The 18,250-nt window shown below is 34.6% G+C and overlaps 1 protein-coding gene across 1 annotated transcript in view; it reads right to left on the minus strand.

Moving 5' to 3' along the window:
• Nucleotides 1–2,329: 2,329 nt before the first annotated feature.
• LOC138693958 (uncharacterized) overlaps nt 2,330–18,250 on the minus strand; it is a gene marked incomplete at its 3' end in the record, with an annotated part of 43,976 nt that continues 28,055 nt past the window's right edge. Inside the window, exons 6-9 of the mRNA XM_069817689.1 lie at nt 15,523–15,597; nt 13,018–13,062; nt 6,534–6,578; nt 2,330–2,404 (exon numbers count right to left, since the gene is read on the minus strand). Coding sequence (XP_069673790.1) covers nt 2,330–2,404; nt 6,534–6,578; nt 13,018–13,062; nt 15,523–15,597 — 240 coding nt within the window. The remainder of the gene's footprint in view (nt 2,405–6,533; nt 6,579–13,017; nt 13,063–15,522; nt 15,598–18,250) is intronic.

Below are 18,250 nucleotides of genomic sequence, written 5' to 3' on the forward strand. Positions count from 1 at the left end.
ATGTTCGTCTGACAAACTGTCAAGAAATCCTTACATCTACGCATATAACATATACATCCAGGATGAATACTAAATGCCGTCTTCGAAGACTAGGTCGTAATAGGCCACATCAAAGCATTCATAAATAAGATAGGAAGGTCTTTTCCACTCCGATCTCACAACTAACACTCTGTATGCATTTGTGGATTCGCCCATACGTGCTACATGACCTGCCCATCTCACACGACTAGATTTAATGTTGCTATTTAAGTCAGGTGAAAATACAATGCGTGCAGTTCTGCGTTGTAACTTCCTGTATTCTCCTGCAACTTCATCCCTCTTAGCCTCAAATATTTTCCTAAACCCTTATTCCCAAACACCCTTAATCTCTGTTTCTCTCTCTAAGCGAGAGTCCAAGTCTGACAATCATACAGAACAGCTGGTAACATAACTGGTTTATAAATACGATGTAAGAGTAATGGAAAGGAGAAAAATTCTCTCCGGCGCCGGGATTTGAACCCAGGTTTTCAGCTCTACGTGCTGATGCTTTATCCAATAAACCACACCGGATACCACACCGACGTCGGAGAGAATCGTCTCAGATTAAGCTCCAACTCTTGGGTTCCCTCTAGTGGCCGCCCTCTGCACTACGTCATAAAGTCTATGAACGTAGGACCGAAGTCCACACATGTGTTGAGGTGCACTCGTTATGAGTGACTAGTTGGCCGGGATCCGACGGAATAAGCGCCGTCTTAAATCACGAAGTGATTTACGCATATCATATATATTATTTTAATGTACCGAAGTGCATATGATATTTCCATGCAGATATTCTGCGTCATCATTCGATGTAAAAGTAATGGAACGGAGAAAAGTTCACCTCAACACATGTGTGGACTTCGGTCCTACGTTCATAGACTCTATGACGTAGTGCAGAGGACGGCTACTAGAGGAAACCCAAAAGTTGGCGCTTAATCTGACGCGGTGGTATCCGGTGTGGCTTAGTGGATCAAGCATCAGCACGTAGAGCTGAAAACCCGGGTTCAAATCCCGACGCCGGAGAGAATTTTTCTCCTTTCCATTAATCTTACATCGCATGATGACGCAGAATATCTGCATGGAAATATCATATGTACTTCGGTACATTAAAATAATACATATGGTTTATAAATGCTAACTTTCAGATTTTTTAGACTCAGACGAGATGACAAAAGCTGCTGAACCGAATAATAACAAACATTTCCTATAATTTATTCTGTGTTTTATTTCCTCTCGAGTGTCATTTAAATTTGTTATTTTCTCTAAGATATTTGAAACTTTCCACCTTTTTCGGAGAATAAATCTCCAAGTTTTATATTTCCATTTCGTGCAATATTCTGGTCACGATACGTATTCATTCCCCTTGTCTTTTCGGGATTTACTTCCACACCTATCGCTTTACTTGCTTCAAGTAAAATTTCCGTGTTTTTCGTAATATTTTGTGGATTTTCTCTTAACATATTCACGTCATTCGAATGGACAAGAAGCTGATGTTACCCGTTCAATTCCAAATCCTGTATGTTATTCTGAACTTTCCTCTTGGAATATTCTAGAGCGAAGGAATATAACGCTTCTATTGCACTCAGATGAATTCTAATCTGCCTTTTTCGTGGCGCACATCGATTTGTTTAGATAGAACTTAATCATCCTTTATCACAAGCTCCAGTTGATTGCAGTAGCGGGGTTTTGAGCAAGTAATCTCAACTAGTTTTATTGATCACTGATATGACTCTGCTTAAAGCTGTGTATTTGGCCTTTGTGGAGGTAATTTTTCGAAGTATTACGAAATCCACGATTTCGTTATTTATACCGTATGTGAAGTACTAGTTCGTTACAATTTATGACATCGATAGAAATAACCCCATACAACTAAAAATTATTCATGCAGTTTTTTTTATAAGGCAAATATATGTCTTAAAATTGCACCTCTTGTTGTAATGATTACGGCATTAAATGTATCTTTTTTCAAATATATCTCCAAAGAGGTTTGCCCTTGAAATCATTACTCATCATCAATATCATCAACAGTATGGCTTTGGCCTTTGGCTCTTCCGGCTTCAAGTATTGTGCTTACATGAAATATTATAGTAATATGGCCTATTATAATTGTACTGAGTTTTTATAAAATGTTAAAATTTACAGTTCAAAAGACTGAAATATTATTCAATATTAATTAAAATTGATCTCTCCATCGTTTACATGGACGTCCTTGGTCTCTTCTGCCCTTCTGCCGCAGGTGAATTCTAAATGATTCTCCCAAACTATACGCATATTCCACGTCAATTCATGTATATATGAAAAATTTACTTACCCCCTGATCACTGGACGTGGACGCTCGCTGGTCAGCGTATTCTGTCGCTTTCTGATGTCGCAAATTGGGGGATTGCTGCAAAACGAAGTGAAGAATATCAGGCATTGTACAAAAACATGAAAAACGTCTTCAGGCCAAACAATTTTCCTGACCGAAATATAAGTACTCATTGTGGTAAAGTGGAATGTAGACTTCAGCGTTCTCAAAAAATATCTAATGACCAGAAAAAAGGTTTTATTGGGAAAGTGCTGGTGCATTCAATTAATGCCATAGTGTTTTCTCGTCAAAACATCTTACGAACAAGATGATATATGCCAATAGTAAACAAAAAGAAACCTCAGTCTCAGCAACGAAACGTGTCATGCAAATTGAAGCAAACACATCACAGAAAATGAAATCATCAAATAGCAAGAAGTCTCACATCATGACTCTCACAGACATTGATCAAATACATAAAACATACTGCATAAAGACTTTCAAGCCATCCTAGCATTATAAACAGATTGTTACTACGTCGAAAGTTGTGCGTAATTGCCTTTATGTGGCACGCGTGCCGATAAAAGCAATGTCGTATTTGCTATAATGTAATACCGGAACGCTTGCTATCTTCGTTTTCCATTCTACGCGCAAAGTAACAGGAAATGAATTGCAGGACAGAAAGTAACGTAACATTTATTTTCAATCTTTAACACTTTTGTATAAATTTTGTAATATCACATAACACAGTTCTGTGGGTCCGACAATTTTTAGTAGCTTATTTTACGACGCTTTATCAACATCTCAGGTTATTTAGCGTCTGAATGAAAATATGATAATGACGATAAAATGAGTGCGGAGTCTCGCACCCAAAGTTACCCAGCATTTGCTCATATTCGGTTGAGGGAAAACACCGGAAAATAAACTCAACGAAGTAACTTGCCTCGACCGGAAGTCGAAACTGGACCACCTGATTTCGTGGCCAGACACGCTAACCGTTACTCCGCGGTTGTGGACGAGAATCTACATTAACAAAATAAAGGAACATTTGTGATGTAACCTACAAGGTCGTCCATTACTCTTTGCTGCATGTAAAAGCGAGGTGTAACTAATCGATAACAATATATTATTTCAATTTGTCAGCTATGGATCCCGAATAGAATATCTTTCATATGTTTTTTCCCACAATTTATAATGCTAAAATGCCTTAAATGTATTGTATCAACTCGTAGATAATCTTATTATGAAATTCATGAATATTGTAGCACTCATTATCGTTCGTGCGACAAACATTCATCATGCCATAAACATCAAGATTACCCATTTGTTGCATAAATAACTATTATATTTTATTGTTCAATATAAGAATCTTCAAATTGAGTAACGTAAAGTGTTTGTTATTGATATTTATATTTTTCAATTACAATTTGCTTAAAATTTACAACTCAGACTATCTCTAAGTATTTCGGTTCAAATAAAGTTGAAGAAAAAGGAAAATCATTCCGCTATAATTATATTGCAGTAACCAATACAAAATACAAATGATATTAATATCCCTAAACACGACAGCATAGGCATATATTGCGTTGTAAAGAAAAACATTGGAACTGGACGAAGGGCTTGAAAATTTGGTTGAAAGCGAGGCAAAAGTGATTACCGGGCTAAAAAGTATCATACTTCAAATTTCTGTCTCAAGATAAAATTGAATAATTCATAAACAACGAGCACCAGCCAAAGAGAATTAAAAAGGAAGCACAGATTTAGTACTGTTATTATTTTATTATTATTATTATTTCTATTATTATTTTTATAATGTATTATTATTATTATTATTACTATTACTATTTTACTTTTTGTTCGTTGAGTGGAAGAGAAGACCTACGGCAGGTATGCTCAAAATTGTAAAAGCGCCGATTACACGGATGATGCTGCACTGCATAACACACACAGCGTACGGACTGGGCTCCGCAACTATATTGCAGCACCGACCGTGGCATAGCTCTCACTGTCTTACAAATACGGATAAGAAACTGAATTTGAAAAAGGAAAGAGTATACACTGCAATATTCAGTTATTACATTATTTATTATATTTTATACAGTTATGATACTATTATATCATGAATAATGTTATTTTCATATTCCACATTCAACATGTGTATTCTTTTCTGCAAGTAATCGGAAATCTATTTCCAACTAATTTACTGCAATGCACAAAAGATTCTCATCTGTTAATCGGGATCTACGTTTGGATTTTTGGATTTAGCAACCTTCATTCTCGAAAATAATTGTTTGCACACATATTTCGAGTGACAGCGAATAAGCTCATCTTGGGATATTGCGTTTTGTTCATTTTTTAACACTTCTATGCTTGGCAAGTCATATTCTCTGCATTTAGTTCAGAATAATTCTGCGTTACTTTGTAGATCAATTAACTCGTCGTGGAACTGCACTCTCACAGATTGTACTAAATTTACTATGAAATATTAACAAAAAGATTAATATCACTTTCCGTACGTCTAAAATCATTAAATCTATGTTCTGTGAATTCACATTTGTGCTGTTCCAGTACAGAGATGTAATTAACTATATTTTGTTCAGGCACCATACATCTCTTTAGAAGTTCACCATCCGTGAAGGCTTTTTAGTGCCTTAGCTAATTCCCAACATACTACATAACTTGCTCCTAAACAAAGACTCTGAACTGTTCGACTCTCTTCAATGTTTGGCCTATCATGAAGTGCTTTCAATTTTTGAAACTTTATTGCACGTTGGACCCCTGAAAAATTATTTTATCATAACATATATTTCTATTGGAATAAAATCACCACAATAACAATAGTTGTAGTAGTAATAACAATAACAATAATAATAATAATAATAATAATAATAATAATAATAATAATAATAATAATAATAATAATAATGTTGATATATGAATAGGCCTACATATTACAGAAAACAGCTTCCCTGTCACTTCGGCATGTTCTGGATGGCAGAGCGTATAATGTTTTATGTTGCTCAGTAGTATTCCTGACAATACCTTACAACATAGTAAACACTTTACGTTTTCACAACAAAAATAGTCTTCCTCCCACACTGTACGGAATGATCGTTTGCTTACAGAAGGTTTTGACTGTGTCATTGTCCCGCACTGTTCGTGCGTTCACTAAGTAATTGAACTGCCTTCCGCAGTCATCCGTCGAGCTTCGAACGGGGAACAGCACGCTCTACATTCGAAGGTTGCGCTTACAGAACGTAATCGGGAGTCAGAGAATGAGCATACCTGGGCTACGGCATTAACACTGCTAGCTAAAATAAATTATTATTATTATTATTATTATTATTTATTGTTGTTATTGGGCACTATAAATTTGTTTTACGCATAATCGAACGGCTATTAGTCAGATTCTTTGTTTTATTCCACAGATCACGAAAATTAGAAAGTAATATTGAACAATGCAACAATAAAATTTAATTTTTAAATAACACAATTCTTTAAATCAAGTAATACCTTATATTATGTATTATGTTATTCAACATCCATCTTGTCGCACTTGTTACATCAGTAATGAAGATATTTAATGAAGCTTAGTAAATATGTGATTGTTTATAAATAACAGAGATTTTGTGATGCGACTCAAATTTATTCAAAAGCAGACAATCTGTATCAGTCACATCGTTTAATAAAAATAACCCAAATCTACATGATCTCTTCCCTTAACATTTTTACCATAATGTAGGCTATTTAAGAGATGCTTAATAACAGACAATGATTGACGTTAGATATATTTATGGTAAGGTGGAAGTACATTCTATTATTCCACATTCAACGATCTTATCAAGAAATATCGAGGATGGAGAAAGCAAAATACGTGCTGAAATTATTCCAAAATTAAAAGAATCAATGGAAAAATTGTCATTTCTTTATAAAATTAATATCTTTTAATCTTATCTAGAATATACACCTTGGTTTCTTTCATATATTTAAAAAAAAGAGACAATTACTCATTGCACTCATTGTAGAGACTGAAAAAAATTGATATTTTTCAAGTAAGGCATATAGTCCGAAACCGGTATCAACACCCGTGTTCTAAAATGAAAACAATTTTGAAAATTTTTCTTTCAATATACCCATTTGGTATGGGAGCCAGTGGTACTAATATTAAGGAAGAGCCTCTAAGCTTTATAATATACTACTACTTGAATACATATATATAGTTACTTACTTCTTCCAACAGGTTCGTCTCCGCTTTTGTGCGGTGAAGATGAATCTAGAAAAGGAAAAATAAAAACTATTAAAATTAATGTTAAAAACATAGTACTGCGTCGGTAATTGCCAGCAGTACTTATTGATTAATCACTAATGCTAATAAGAACAAACCAAGGAAACAATGTAGGCTACTGCCATGTTCTTCTGACAAACTGTCGAGAAATCCTTAGATGTACGCATATAACATATACATCCAGGATGAATAATAAATGCCTTCTTCGAAGACCAGGTCGTAATAGGCCACATCAAAGCATTCATAAATAAGGTAGGAAGCAATACTCTATTTTGCTATTTTCCCCAATTGTCTATAGGATCAAATATTATTTCCGTGTGAAACGCTTTTGTATTGAAGCTTTCAGTTCAGACTGTGACTCCGACTTGTCCATATCAAACATCCCGCACTTCGAAATTACACTTTCTTGCTCCAAGCATGACGCACACAGTTTTACTAGGATTCAGTCCACATCAGAAGCTGATTAAAGTGAGCTATATCTTGAACTTTTCCTATTGTTGGTTTGGAATATATTATTTAATTAAAAAACACATAATGCATAGTATATTGTTTCTACTTTGATAATAGAGACGTAAGTAGTTTAACAAACAGCCATGTCTTCACTCATGTAAAATTGAACAAGCACGTTTAACCATATGTTTGAAAAAGGCATTCCCTGTCAAAACTGGATATGGTATTGAACATTTTTTTAAACAAAAATGAATGATAAAATTGATCTATTATTATTATTTGCGGTTTGTTTAAGAAATAATTCATAAACACACTCTAAATCTGAAAATTTTTAGCAGCACGAAGAGGTTTTTCGGAGCTTGCGTAACTTCCAAAACCTTCTCATGTAAAGACGCAAACTTGCATACATATCAGCTTATGGCTCCCCATCACAGAGAGTGCATGACCTGTTATATCCTCTTCGAGGAGATTCGATTTTGTAAGTTGTAAGTATTATTATTATTATTATTATTATTATTATTATTATTATTATTATTATTATTATTATTATTAAGAAACTAGTGAAGGGCTTTGTGTGGAGTGTGGTATTGTATGGGGCAGAAACATGGACATTACGATTAAGAAACAAATAGAAGCATTTGTTTGAAATTTGAATATCTACAAGAATGAAGAGTGTGAAGTGTGTAGACAGAATAAGAAATGAAGTTGTGTTGGAAAAAGTGGGTGAAGACAGACTGATACTGATACTGATCAGAAAGAGAAAAAGGAATTGGTTGAATCACTGGATGAAAAAAAAAACTGGCTACTGAAGGAAGGAATGGGGAATGGGAAACGGGAAAAGAGTTCGGGGCAAATGAAGATTTCAGATGATAGACGATATTAAAATATATGGATCATTATGCGAAGGCTAAGAGGAAGGGAGAAAATACGAAAGATTGTGGAATGCTGGGATTGCAGTGAAAGACCTGCCCGGAGTCAGAACATGTATGTATGTATGCATGTATGTATGTATGTATGTATGTATGTATGTATGTATGTATGTATGTATGTATGTATGTATGTATGTATGTATGTATGTATGTATGTATGTATGTATGTATGTATCTATATATATATATATGTATATAAGTATGTATGCATGCAGGTATGCATGTATGTATGTACGTATGTATGTATTTATGTATGTAGCCTACGTATATACCATTATCATTGTCAGTTTTATTGTTATTACCGTAAACTGGGGTTACTTTGAACACAGAGAAAACTTTGACCATTTTTTTCAGAAAATCACATTTAGGCTTCTACATGCTGCACTTGTTATAGATGGAGGTAAATTTGGTATGAGAATGATTTTATGATAATTTACCTCCATCTATAACAAATGCAACATGTAGAAACCTAAATATGATTTTCTGAAAAAAAAAAATGGTCAGAGTTTCCTCTGTGTTCAAAGTAACCCCAGTTTACGGTACTTACAAATGGCTTTCAAGGAATCCGCAGCTGCATTGCCGCCCTCATATAAGCCAGCCATCTGTCCCTATCCTGTGCAATGTTAATCAAGTCTCCAACATCACAATACATTTTCATATTATCCTCTCATCTGTGACTCGGATTCCCAAAAGGTGTTTTCCCCTCCGGTCTCACAACTAACACTCTATATGCATTTCTGGATTCGCCCATACGTGCTACATGCCATACCCATCTCAAACGTCTGGATTTAATGTTCCTAATTATGTCAGGTGAAGAATTCAATGCGTGCAGTTCTGCGTTGTGTAACTTTCTCCATTCTCCTGTAACTTCACCCCTCTTAGCCCCAAATATTTTCCTAATAACCTTATTCCCAAACACCCTTAATCTCTGTTTCTCTCTCTAAGTGAGAGTTCAAGTCTCACAACCATACAGAACAACCGGTAATATAACTCGTCTATAAATTCTAGCCTTCAGATTTTTTAACCGCAGACTAGATGACAAAAGCTGCTCAACCGAATAATAACAAGCACTTCCAACATTTCTTCTGCGTTTTATTTCCCCTCGAGTGTCATTTATATTTTTTACTGTTCATTCAAGATATTTGAAATTTTCCTCCTCTTCAGAATATAAATTTCCAAGCTTTATTTTCCATTTTGTACAATATTCTGGTCACGAAACATAATCATATCCTTTGTCTTTCATGGATATACTTCCAAACCAATCGCTTTACTTGCTTCAAGTAAACATTTTCTTGTTTTCCCTAATCCCTTGTGGATTTTCTCTTAACATATTCACGTCTTTCCAATAGACAAGAAGCTGATGGTTACCCTTCCACTCCAAATTCAAAAAATGTCTAATGACAAGAAACAATTTTTTTTGGAAAAGTGCTGGTGCCCTCAATTAATGCCATAGTGTTTTCTCGTCAAAACATCTCACGAACAAGAAGATATATGCCTAATAGTAAACAAAAAGAAACGTCAGTCACAGCAACAAAAAGTGTCATGCAATCATAGAAAATTAAATTATCAAATCGTAAGAAATGTCATATTTTGACTCTCATAGACATTAATCAAATACATGAAACATACTGCATAAAGACTTTTATGCCATCCTAGCATTATAAACAGATTGTTACTACGTCGAAAATTGTGCGTAACTGGCTTATTGTGGCACGCGTGCCGATAAAAGCAATGTCGTAGGCTATATGCTATAATGTAATATCGGAATGTTTGGTGTCTTGGTTATGCATTCTACACGGGAAGTAACAAGAAATTAAATGCAGGACAGAAGGTAACGTATCTTTTATGTCCAATCTTTAACAATTTTGTATCACTTTGGAATATCACATAAAACGGATCTGTGGTTCAGGGATTTTTAGTACCTTATTTTACGACGCTTTATCAACATGTGCGGTGCCTCGCACTGAAAGCTAGCTAGTATTTGCTCATATTCGGTTAAAGAAAAAAAAACGGAAAAAATATCAACGAGGTAATTTGCCTCTACCGGGAATCGAAACTGGGCCATATGATTTCGCGGTCAGACACGCTAACCCTTACTCCTCGGTTGTGGACGAGAATCTATATTAACAATATAAAGGATCATTTATAACGTAACCTACATTACTTTTTACTCAAAGTCAATGCCAAGCACAAATAATCGATAAGAACATATGAATACAATTTGTCATTTGTGGATTCCGAATTGAACTTCTTTAATAATTTTTTCCCACAATTCATAATGATAGAATGCCTTAAAGTGTTGTATCAAACTCTTAGATAATCTTATTATGAAACTCATGAAAATTGCAGCGCTCTTTATCGTTCGTGCGACAAAAAAATATTCATCATGCCATAAACATCAATATTATCCGATAGTTGCATAAATAACAATTATAATTTATTGTTCAATATAAGAATCTTCAAATTCAGTATTGTAAAAAGTTTGTTATTATTATTATTATTATTATTATTATTATTGTTATTATTATTATTATTATTATTATTATTATTATTATTATTATTATTATATTATTATTATTAATATTTTTCAATTATAAATTGCTTAAAATTTATAAGTCAGACTATCTCTAAGTACTTCTGTTCAAATAAAATTGAAGAAAAAGGAAATTCATTCCCCTATATACTGCTGTAACCTGCACAAACTACAAATGATGTTAATGACTCTAAAGACGACAGCAAAGGGATATAGTGCATTGTAAAGAAAAACAGGGGAACAGGACGAAGGCCTTGAAAATTTGGTTGAAAACGAGGCAAAAGTGATTTCAGACAAAACATTGTCATATTTCAAATTTCTGTCTCCAGATAAAATTGAATAACTCATAAATAACGAGCACCAGGCAAATGAGAATTAAAAAGGTGGCACAGTTTATTAATGTTACCACCACCACCACCACCACCACCACCACCACCACCACCACCACCACCGTCTTTTTGCTGGATCAGTAGAAGAGAAGACCTTACGTCCAGCTAAAATAAATGATCATTATTATTATTATTATTATTATTATTATTATTATTATTATTATTATTATTATCAGTAGTAGTAGTAGTAGTAGTAGTAGTAGTAGTAGTAGTAGTAGTAGTAGTAGTAGTAGTAGTATACTATTTTTATTATTTTATTATTATTATATTATTATTAATATTATTATTATTATTGGTACCTATAAATGTGGTTTGAGGTGTAATCGATCGGCTTTTGATAGGATTCTTTGTTTTATTTCACAGAGCACGAAAATTAGAAAGTAAAATTGAACAATTTAACAAGAAAATTTATTTTTTAAATAACACAATAAGTTTAAATGAAATAATACTTTATGCTATTTATGATGTTATTCAGTATCCATCTTGTCGAACTTATTACATCAGTAATGAAAGTATTTAATGAAGCTTAGTAAATAATATGTGATTGCAATAAAATAACAGAGATTTTGTCATGCGTCTCAAATTTATTCAAAAGCAGAGGCAGGGGCAGAGAAGGCCTGGCGGTCATATATCTACCAGGTTAAATAATTAAACACTAACGGTCTTATTAATAAAGACTCTATATGCAGACGTTTAACTGTCTGATACAATGAGCAGCGCCACCGGCGTGGCTCAGTCGGTTAACGCGCTTGCCTGCCGGTCTGAAGTTGCGTTCGGGCGCGGATTCGATCCCCGCTTGGGCCGATTACCTGGTTGGGTTTTTTCCGATCTTTTCCCCAAACGTAATGTGAATACAAGGTAGTCTATGGCGAATCCTCGGCCTCATCTCGCCAAATATCATCTCGACATCACCAATCTCATCGACGCTAAATAACCTAGTAGTTGATACAGCGTCGTTAAATAACCAACTAAAATAAAAAAAAGCAATGAGTAGCTCGTTTATAAGTCGTGTGTAAATTCCTTACTAATATTCACTACATACGTCGTGTATAACAGTATAGCTGTTACACAGCTACGTCATTACTTCATTACGAAAGTAATAGAACATCTGAGGTTCTCTATTGAATCCGGTAGAGCGCTCTAGTGTGCCGTGTTAAGTATCGATAGTACAACTAGCTCTGATCGATTACCACACTATATTTTGGTCAAAGAGTACAAGCTACAGCAATATTATTCCTATTATTCTGTGTTCTTTGGTTTGTTCTTCTGTGGTTACAAGGCAACCATCATCATTAAATGACTGTCGACACGAACAGCTGTTAGAGGGGCGGCCAATTTTTCTCTATATACAACGCTTAATCAAGGGGTTTTCGTGTATATAACTACTGAAAAGGAATTCCCATTGTATACTTACAGCATGTTTATACACCCATCGCTTATGCAAGGGTTATTAGTAACGTTTTCTGTCTCAATTCTGCATACGCCTAGTTTAGAAACTACACACGGTTTATTAGTAAGACCGTAATACTAATACAAAAACACTAATACTAATACAATCTATAACTTATCAGTCACATTATTTAATAAAAATAAACCAAATCTACACGTTCTCTTCCCTTAACATTTTTACCATAATGTAGGCTATATTAAGAGATGCTTAATAACAGACAATGATTCACGTTAGAGATATTTATGGTAAGGTGGATATACATTCTATTATTCCACATTCAACGATCTTATCAAGAAATATCGAGGATGGAGAAAGCAAAACACGTGCTGAAATTATTCCAAAATTAAAAGAATCAATGGAAAAATTGTCATTTCTTTATAAAATTAATATTTTTTAATCTTATCTAGAATTTACACCTTGGTTTCTTTCATATATTTAAAAAATGAGACAATTACTCATTGTATCCATTGTGGAGACTGAAAAAAAAATTGAGATTTTTCAAGTAAGGCATATAATCCGAAACCAGTATCAACACCCGTGTTCTAAAATGAAAATAATTTTGAAATTTTTTCTTTCAATAGACCCATTTGGTATGGGAGCCAGTGGTACTAATATTAAGGAAGAGCCTCTAAGCTTTATAATATAATACTGCTTGAATACATATATAGTTACTTACATCTTCGAGTAAGTTTGTTTCTCCTTTTGATCGATGTAATTTAACCTAGAAAAGGAAAAAAAACTATTAAAATTAATGTTAAAAACATAGTACTGCGTCGGTAATTACCAGCAGTACTTATTGATTTATCACTAATGCTAATAAGAACAAACCAAGGAAACAATGTAGGCTACTGCCATGTTCGTCTGACAAACTGTCAAGAAATCCTTACATCTACGCATATAACATATACATCCAGGATGAATACTAAATGCCGTCTTCGAAGACTAGGTCGTAATAGGCCACATCAAAGCATTCATAAATAAGATAGGAAGGTCTTTTCCACTCCGATCTCACAACTAACACTCTGTATGCATTTGTGGATTCGCCCATACGTGCTACATGACCTGCCCATCTCACACGACTAGATTTAATGTTGCTATTTAAGTCAGGTGAAAATACAATGCGTGCAGTTCTGCGTTGTAACTTCCTGTATTCTCCTGCAACTTCATCCCTCTTAGCCTCAAATATTTTCCTAAACCCTTATTCCCAAACACCCTTAATCTCTGTTTCTCTCTCTAAGCGAGAGTCCAAGTCTGACAATCATACAGAACAGCTGGTAACATAACTGGTTTATAAATACGATGTAAGAGTAATGGAAAGGAGAAAAATTCTCTCCGGCGCCGGGATTTGAACCCAGGTTTTCAGCTCTACGTGCTGATGCTTTATCCAATAAACCACACCGGACACCACACCGACGTCGGAGAGAATCGTCTCAGATTAAGCTCCAACTCTTGGGTTCCCTCTAGTGGCCGCCCTCTGCACTACGTCATAAAGTCTATGAACGTAGGACCGAAGTCCACACATGTGTTGAGGTGCACTCGTTATGAGTGACTAGTTGGCCGGGATCCGACGGAATAAGCGTCGTCTTAAATCACGAATTGATTTACGCATATCATATATATTATTTTAATGTACCGAAGTGCATATGATATTTCCATGCAGATATTCTGCGTCATCATTCGATGTAAAAGTAATGGAACGGAGAAAAGTTCACCTCAACACATGTGTGGACTTCGGTCCTACGTTCATAGACTCTATGACGTAGTGCAGAGGACGGCTACTAGAGGAAACCCAAAAGTTGGCGCTTAATCTGACGCGGTGGTATCCGGTGTGGCTTAGTGGATCAAGCATCAGCACGTAGAGCTGAAAACCCGGGTTCAAATCCCGACGCCGGAGAGAATTTTTCTCCTTTCCATTAATCTTACATCGCATGATGACGCAGAATATCTGCATGGAAATATCATATGTACTTCGGTACATTAAAATAATACATATGGTTTATAAATGCTAACTTTCAGATTTTTTAGACTCAGACGAGATGACAAAAGCTGCTGAACCGAATAATAACAAACATTTCCTATAATTTATTCTGTGTTTTATTTCCTCTCGAGTGTCATTTAAATTTGTTATTTTCTCTAAGATATTTGAAATTTTCCACCTTTTTCGGAGAATAAATCTCCAACTTTTATATTTCCATTTCGTGCAATATTCTGGTCACGATACGTATTCATTCCCCTTGTCTTTTCGGGATTTACTTCCACACCTATCGCTTTACTTGCTTCAAGTAAAATTTCCGTGTTTTTCGTAATATTTTGTGGATTTTCTCTTAACATATTCACGTCATTCGAATGGACAAGAAGCTGATGTTACCCGTTCAATTCCAAATCCTGTATGTTATTCTGAACTTTCCTCTTGGAATATTCTAGAGCGAAGGAATATAACGCTTCTATTGCACTCAGATGAATTCTAATCTGCCTTTTTCGTGGCGCACATCGATTTGTTTAGATAGAACTTAATCATCCTTTATCACAAGCTCCAGTTGATTGCAGTAGCGGGGTTTTGAGCAAGTAATCTCAACTAGTTTTATTGATCACTGATATGACTCTGCTTAAAGCTGTGTATTTGGCCTTTGTGGAGGTAATTTTTCGAAGTATTACGAAATCCACGATTTCGTTATTTATACCGTATGTGAAGTAGTAGTTCGTTACAATTTATGACATCGATAGAAATAACCCCATACAACTAAAAATTATTCATGCAGTTTTTTTTATAAGGCAAATATATGTCTTAAAATTGCACCTCTTGTTGTAATGATTACGGCTTTAAATGTATCTTTTTTCAAATATATCTCCAAAGAGGTTTGCCCTTGAAATCATTACTCATCATCAATATCATCAACAGCATGGCTTTGGCCTTTGGCTCTTCCGGCTTCAAGTATTGTGCTTACATGAAATATTATAGTAATATGGCCTATTATAATTGTACTGAGTTTTTATAAAATGTTAAAATTTACAGTTCAAAAGACTGAAATATTATTCAATATTAATTAAATTGATCTCTCCATCGTTTACATGGACGTCCTTGGTCTCTTCTGCCCTTCTGCCGCAGGTGAATTCTAAATGATTCTCCCAAACTATACGCATATTCCACGTCAATTCATGTATATATGAAAAATTTACTTACCCCCTGATCACTGGACGTGGACGCTCGCTGGTCAGCGTATTCTGTCGCTTTCTGATGTCGCAAATTGGGGGATTGCTGCAAAACGAAGTGAAGAATATCAGGCATTGTACAAAAACATGAAAAACGTCTTCAGGCCAAACAATTTTCCTGACCGAAATATAAGTACTCATTGTGGTAAAGTGGAATGTAGACTTCAGCGTTCTCAAAAAATATCTAATGACCAGAAAAAAGGTTTTATTGGGAAAGTGCTGGTGCATTCAATTAATGCCATAGTGTTTTCTCGTCAAAACATCTTACGAACAAGATGATATATGCCAATAGTAAACAAAAAGAAACCTCAGTCTCAGCAACGAAACGTGTCATGCAAATTGAAGCAAACACATCACAGAAAATGAAATCATCAAATAGCAAGAAGTCTCACATCATGACTCTCACAGACATTGATCAAATACATAAAACATACTGCATAAAGACTTTCAAGCCATCCTAGCATTATAAACAGATTGTTACTACGTCGAAAGTTGTGCGTAATTGCCTTTATGTGGCACGCGTGCCGATAAAAGCAATGTCGTATTTGCTATAATGTAATACCGGAACGCTTGCTATCTTCGTTTTCCATTCTACGCGCAAAGTAACAGGAAATGAATTGCAGGACAGAAAGTAACGTAACATTTATTTTCAATCTTTAACACTTTTGTATAAATTTTGTAATATCACATAACACAGTTCTGTGGGTCCGACAATTTTTAGTAGCTTATTTTACGACGCTTTATCAACATCTCAGGTTATTTAGCGTCTGAATGAAAATATGATAATGACGATAAAATGAGTGCGGAGTCTCGCACCCAAAGTTACCCAGCATTTGCTCATATTCGGTTGAGGGAAAACACCGGAAAATAAACTCAACGAAGTAACTTGCCTCGACCGGAAGTCGAAACTGGACCACCTGATTTCGTGGCCAGACACGCTAACCGTTACTCCGCGGTTGTGGACGAGAATCTACATTAACAAAATAAAGGAACATTTGTGATGTAACCTACAAGGTCGTCCATTACTCTTTGCTGCATGTAAAAGCGAGGTGTAACTAATCGATAACAATATATTATTTCAATTTGTCAGCTATGGATCCCGAATAGAATATCTTTCATATGTTTTTTCCCACAATTTATAATGCTAAAATGCCTTAAATGTATTGTATCAACTCGTAGATAATCTTATTATGAAATTCATGAATATTGTAGCACTCATTATCGTTCGTGCGACAAACATTCATCATGCCATAAACATCAAGATTACCCATTTGTTGCATAAATAACTATTATATTTTATTGTTCAATATAAGAATCTTCAAATTGAGTAACGTAAAGTGTTTGTTATTGATATTTATATTTTTCAATTACAATTTGCTTAAAATTTACAACTCAGACTATCTCTAAGTATTTCGGTTCAAATAAAGTTGAAGAAAAAGGAAAATCATTCCGCTATAATTATATTGCAGTAACCAATACAAAATACAAATGATATTAATATCCCTAAACACGACAGCATAGGCATATATTGCGTTGTAAAGAAAAACATTGGAACTGGACGAAGGGCTTGAAAATTTGGTTGAAAGCGAGGCAAAAGTGATTACCGGGCTAAAAAGTATCATACTTCAAATTTCTGTCTCAAGATAAAATTGAATAATTCATAAACAACGAGCACCAGCCAAAGAGAATTAAAAAGGAAGCACAGATTTAGTACTGTTATTATTTTATTATTATTATTATTTCTATTATTATTTTTATAATGTATTATTATTATTATTATTACTATTACTATTTTACTTTTTGTTCGTTGAGTGGAAGAGAAGACCTACGGCAGGTATGCTCAAAATTGTAAAAGCGCCGATTACACGGATGATGCTGCACTGCATAACACACACAGCGTACGGACTGGGCTCCGCAACTATATTGCAGCACCGACCGTGGCATAGCTCTCACTGTCTTACAAATACGGATAAGAAACTGAATTTGAAAAAGGAAAGAGTATACACTGCAATATTCAGTTATTACATTATTTATTATATTTTATACAGTTATGATACTATTATATCATGAATAATGTTATTTTCATATTCCACATTCAACATGTGTATTCTTTTCTGCAAGTAATCGGAAATCTATTTCCAACTAATTTACTGCAATGCACAAAAGATTCTCATCTGTTAATCGGGATCTACGTTTGGATTTTTGGATTTAGCAACCTTCATTCTCGAAAATAATTGTTTGCACACATATTTCGAGTGACAGCGAATAAGCTCATCTTGGGATATTGCGTTTTGTTCATTTTTTAACACTTCTATGCTTGGCAAGTCATATTCTCTGCATTTAGTTCAGAATAATTCTGCGTTACTTTGTAGATCAATTAACTCGTCGTGGAACTGCACTCTCACAGATTGTACTAAATTTACTATGAAATATTAACAAAAAGATTAATATCACTTTCCGTACGTCTAAAATCATTAAATCTATGTTCTGTGAATTCACATTTGTGCTGTTCCAGTACAGAGATGTAATTAACTATATTTTGTTCAGGCACCATACATCTCTTTAGAAGTTCACCATCCGTGAAGGCTTTTTAGTGCCTTAGCTAATTCCCAACATACTACATAACTTGCTCCTAAACAAAGACTCTGAACTGTTCGACTCTCTTCAATGTTTGGCCTATCATGAAGTGCTTTCAATTT

This window comes from Periplaneta americana, unplaced genomic scaffold (genome assembly GCF_040183065.1).
Source record: "Periplaneta americana isolate PAMFEO1 unplaced genomic scaffold, P.americana_PAMFEO1_priV1 scaffold_26, whole genome shotgun sequence".
Taxonomy (NCBI): domain Eukaryota; kingdom Metazoa; phylum Arthropoda; class Insecta; order Blattodea; family Blattidae; genus Periplaneta; species Periplaneta americana.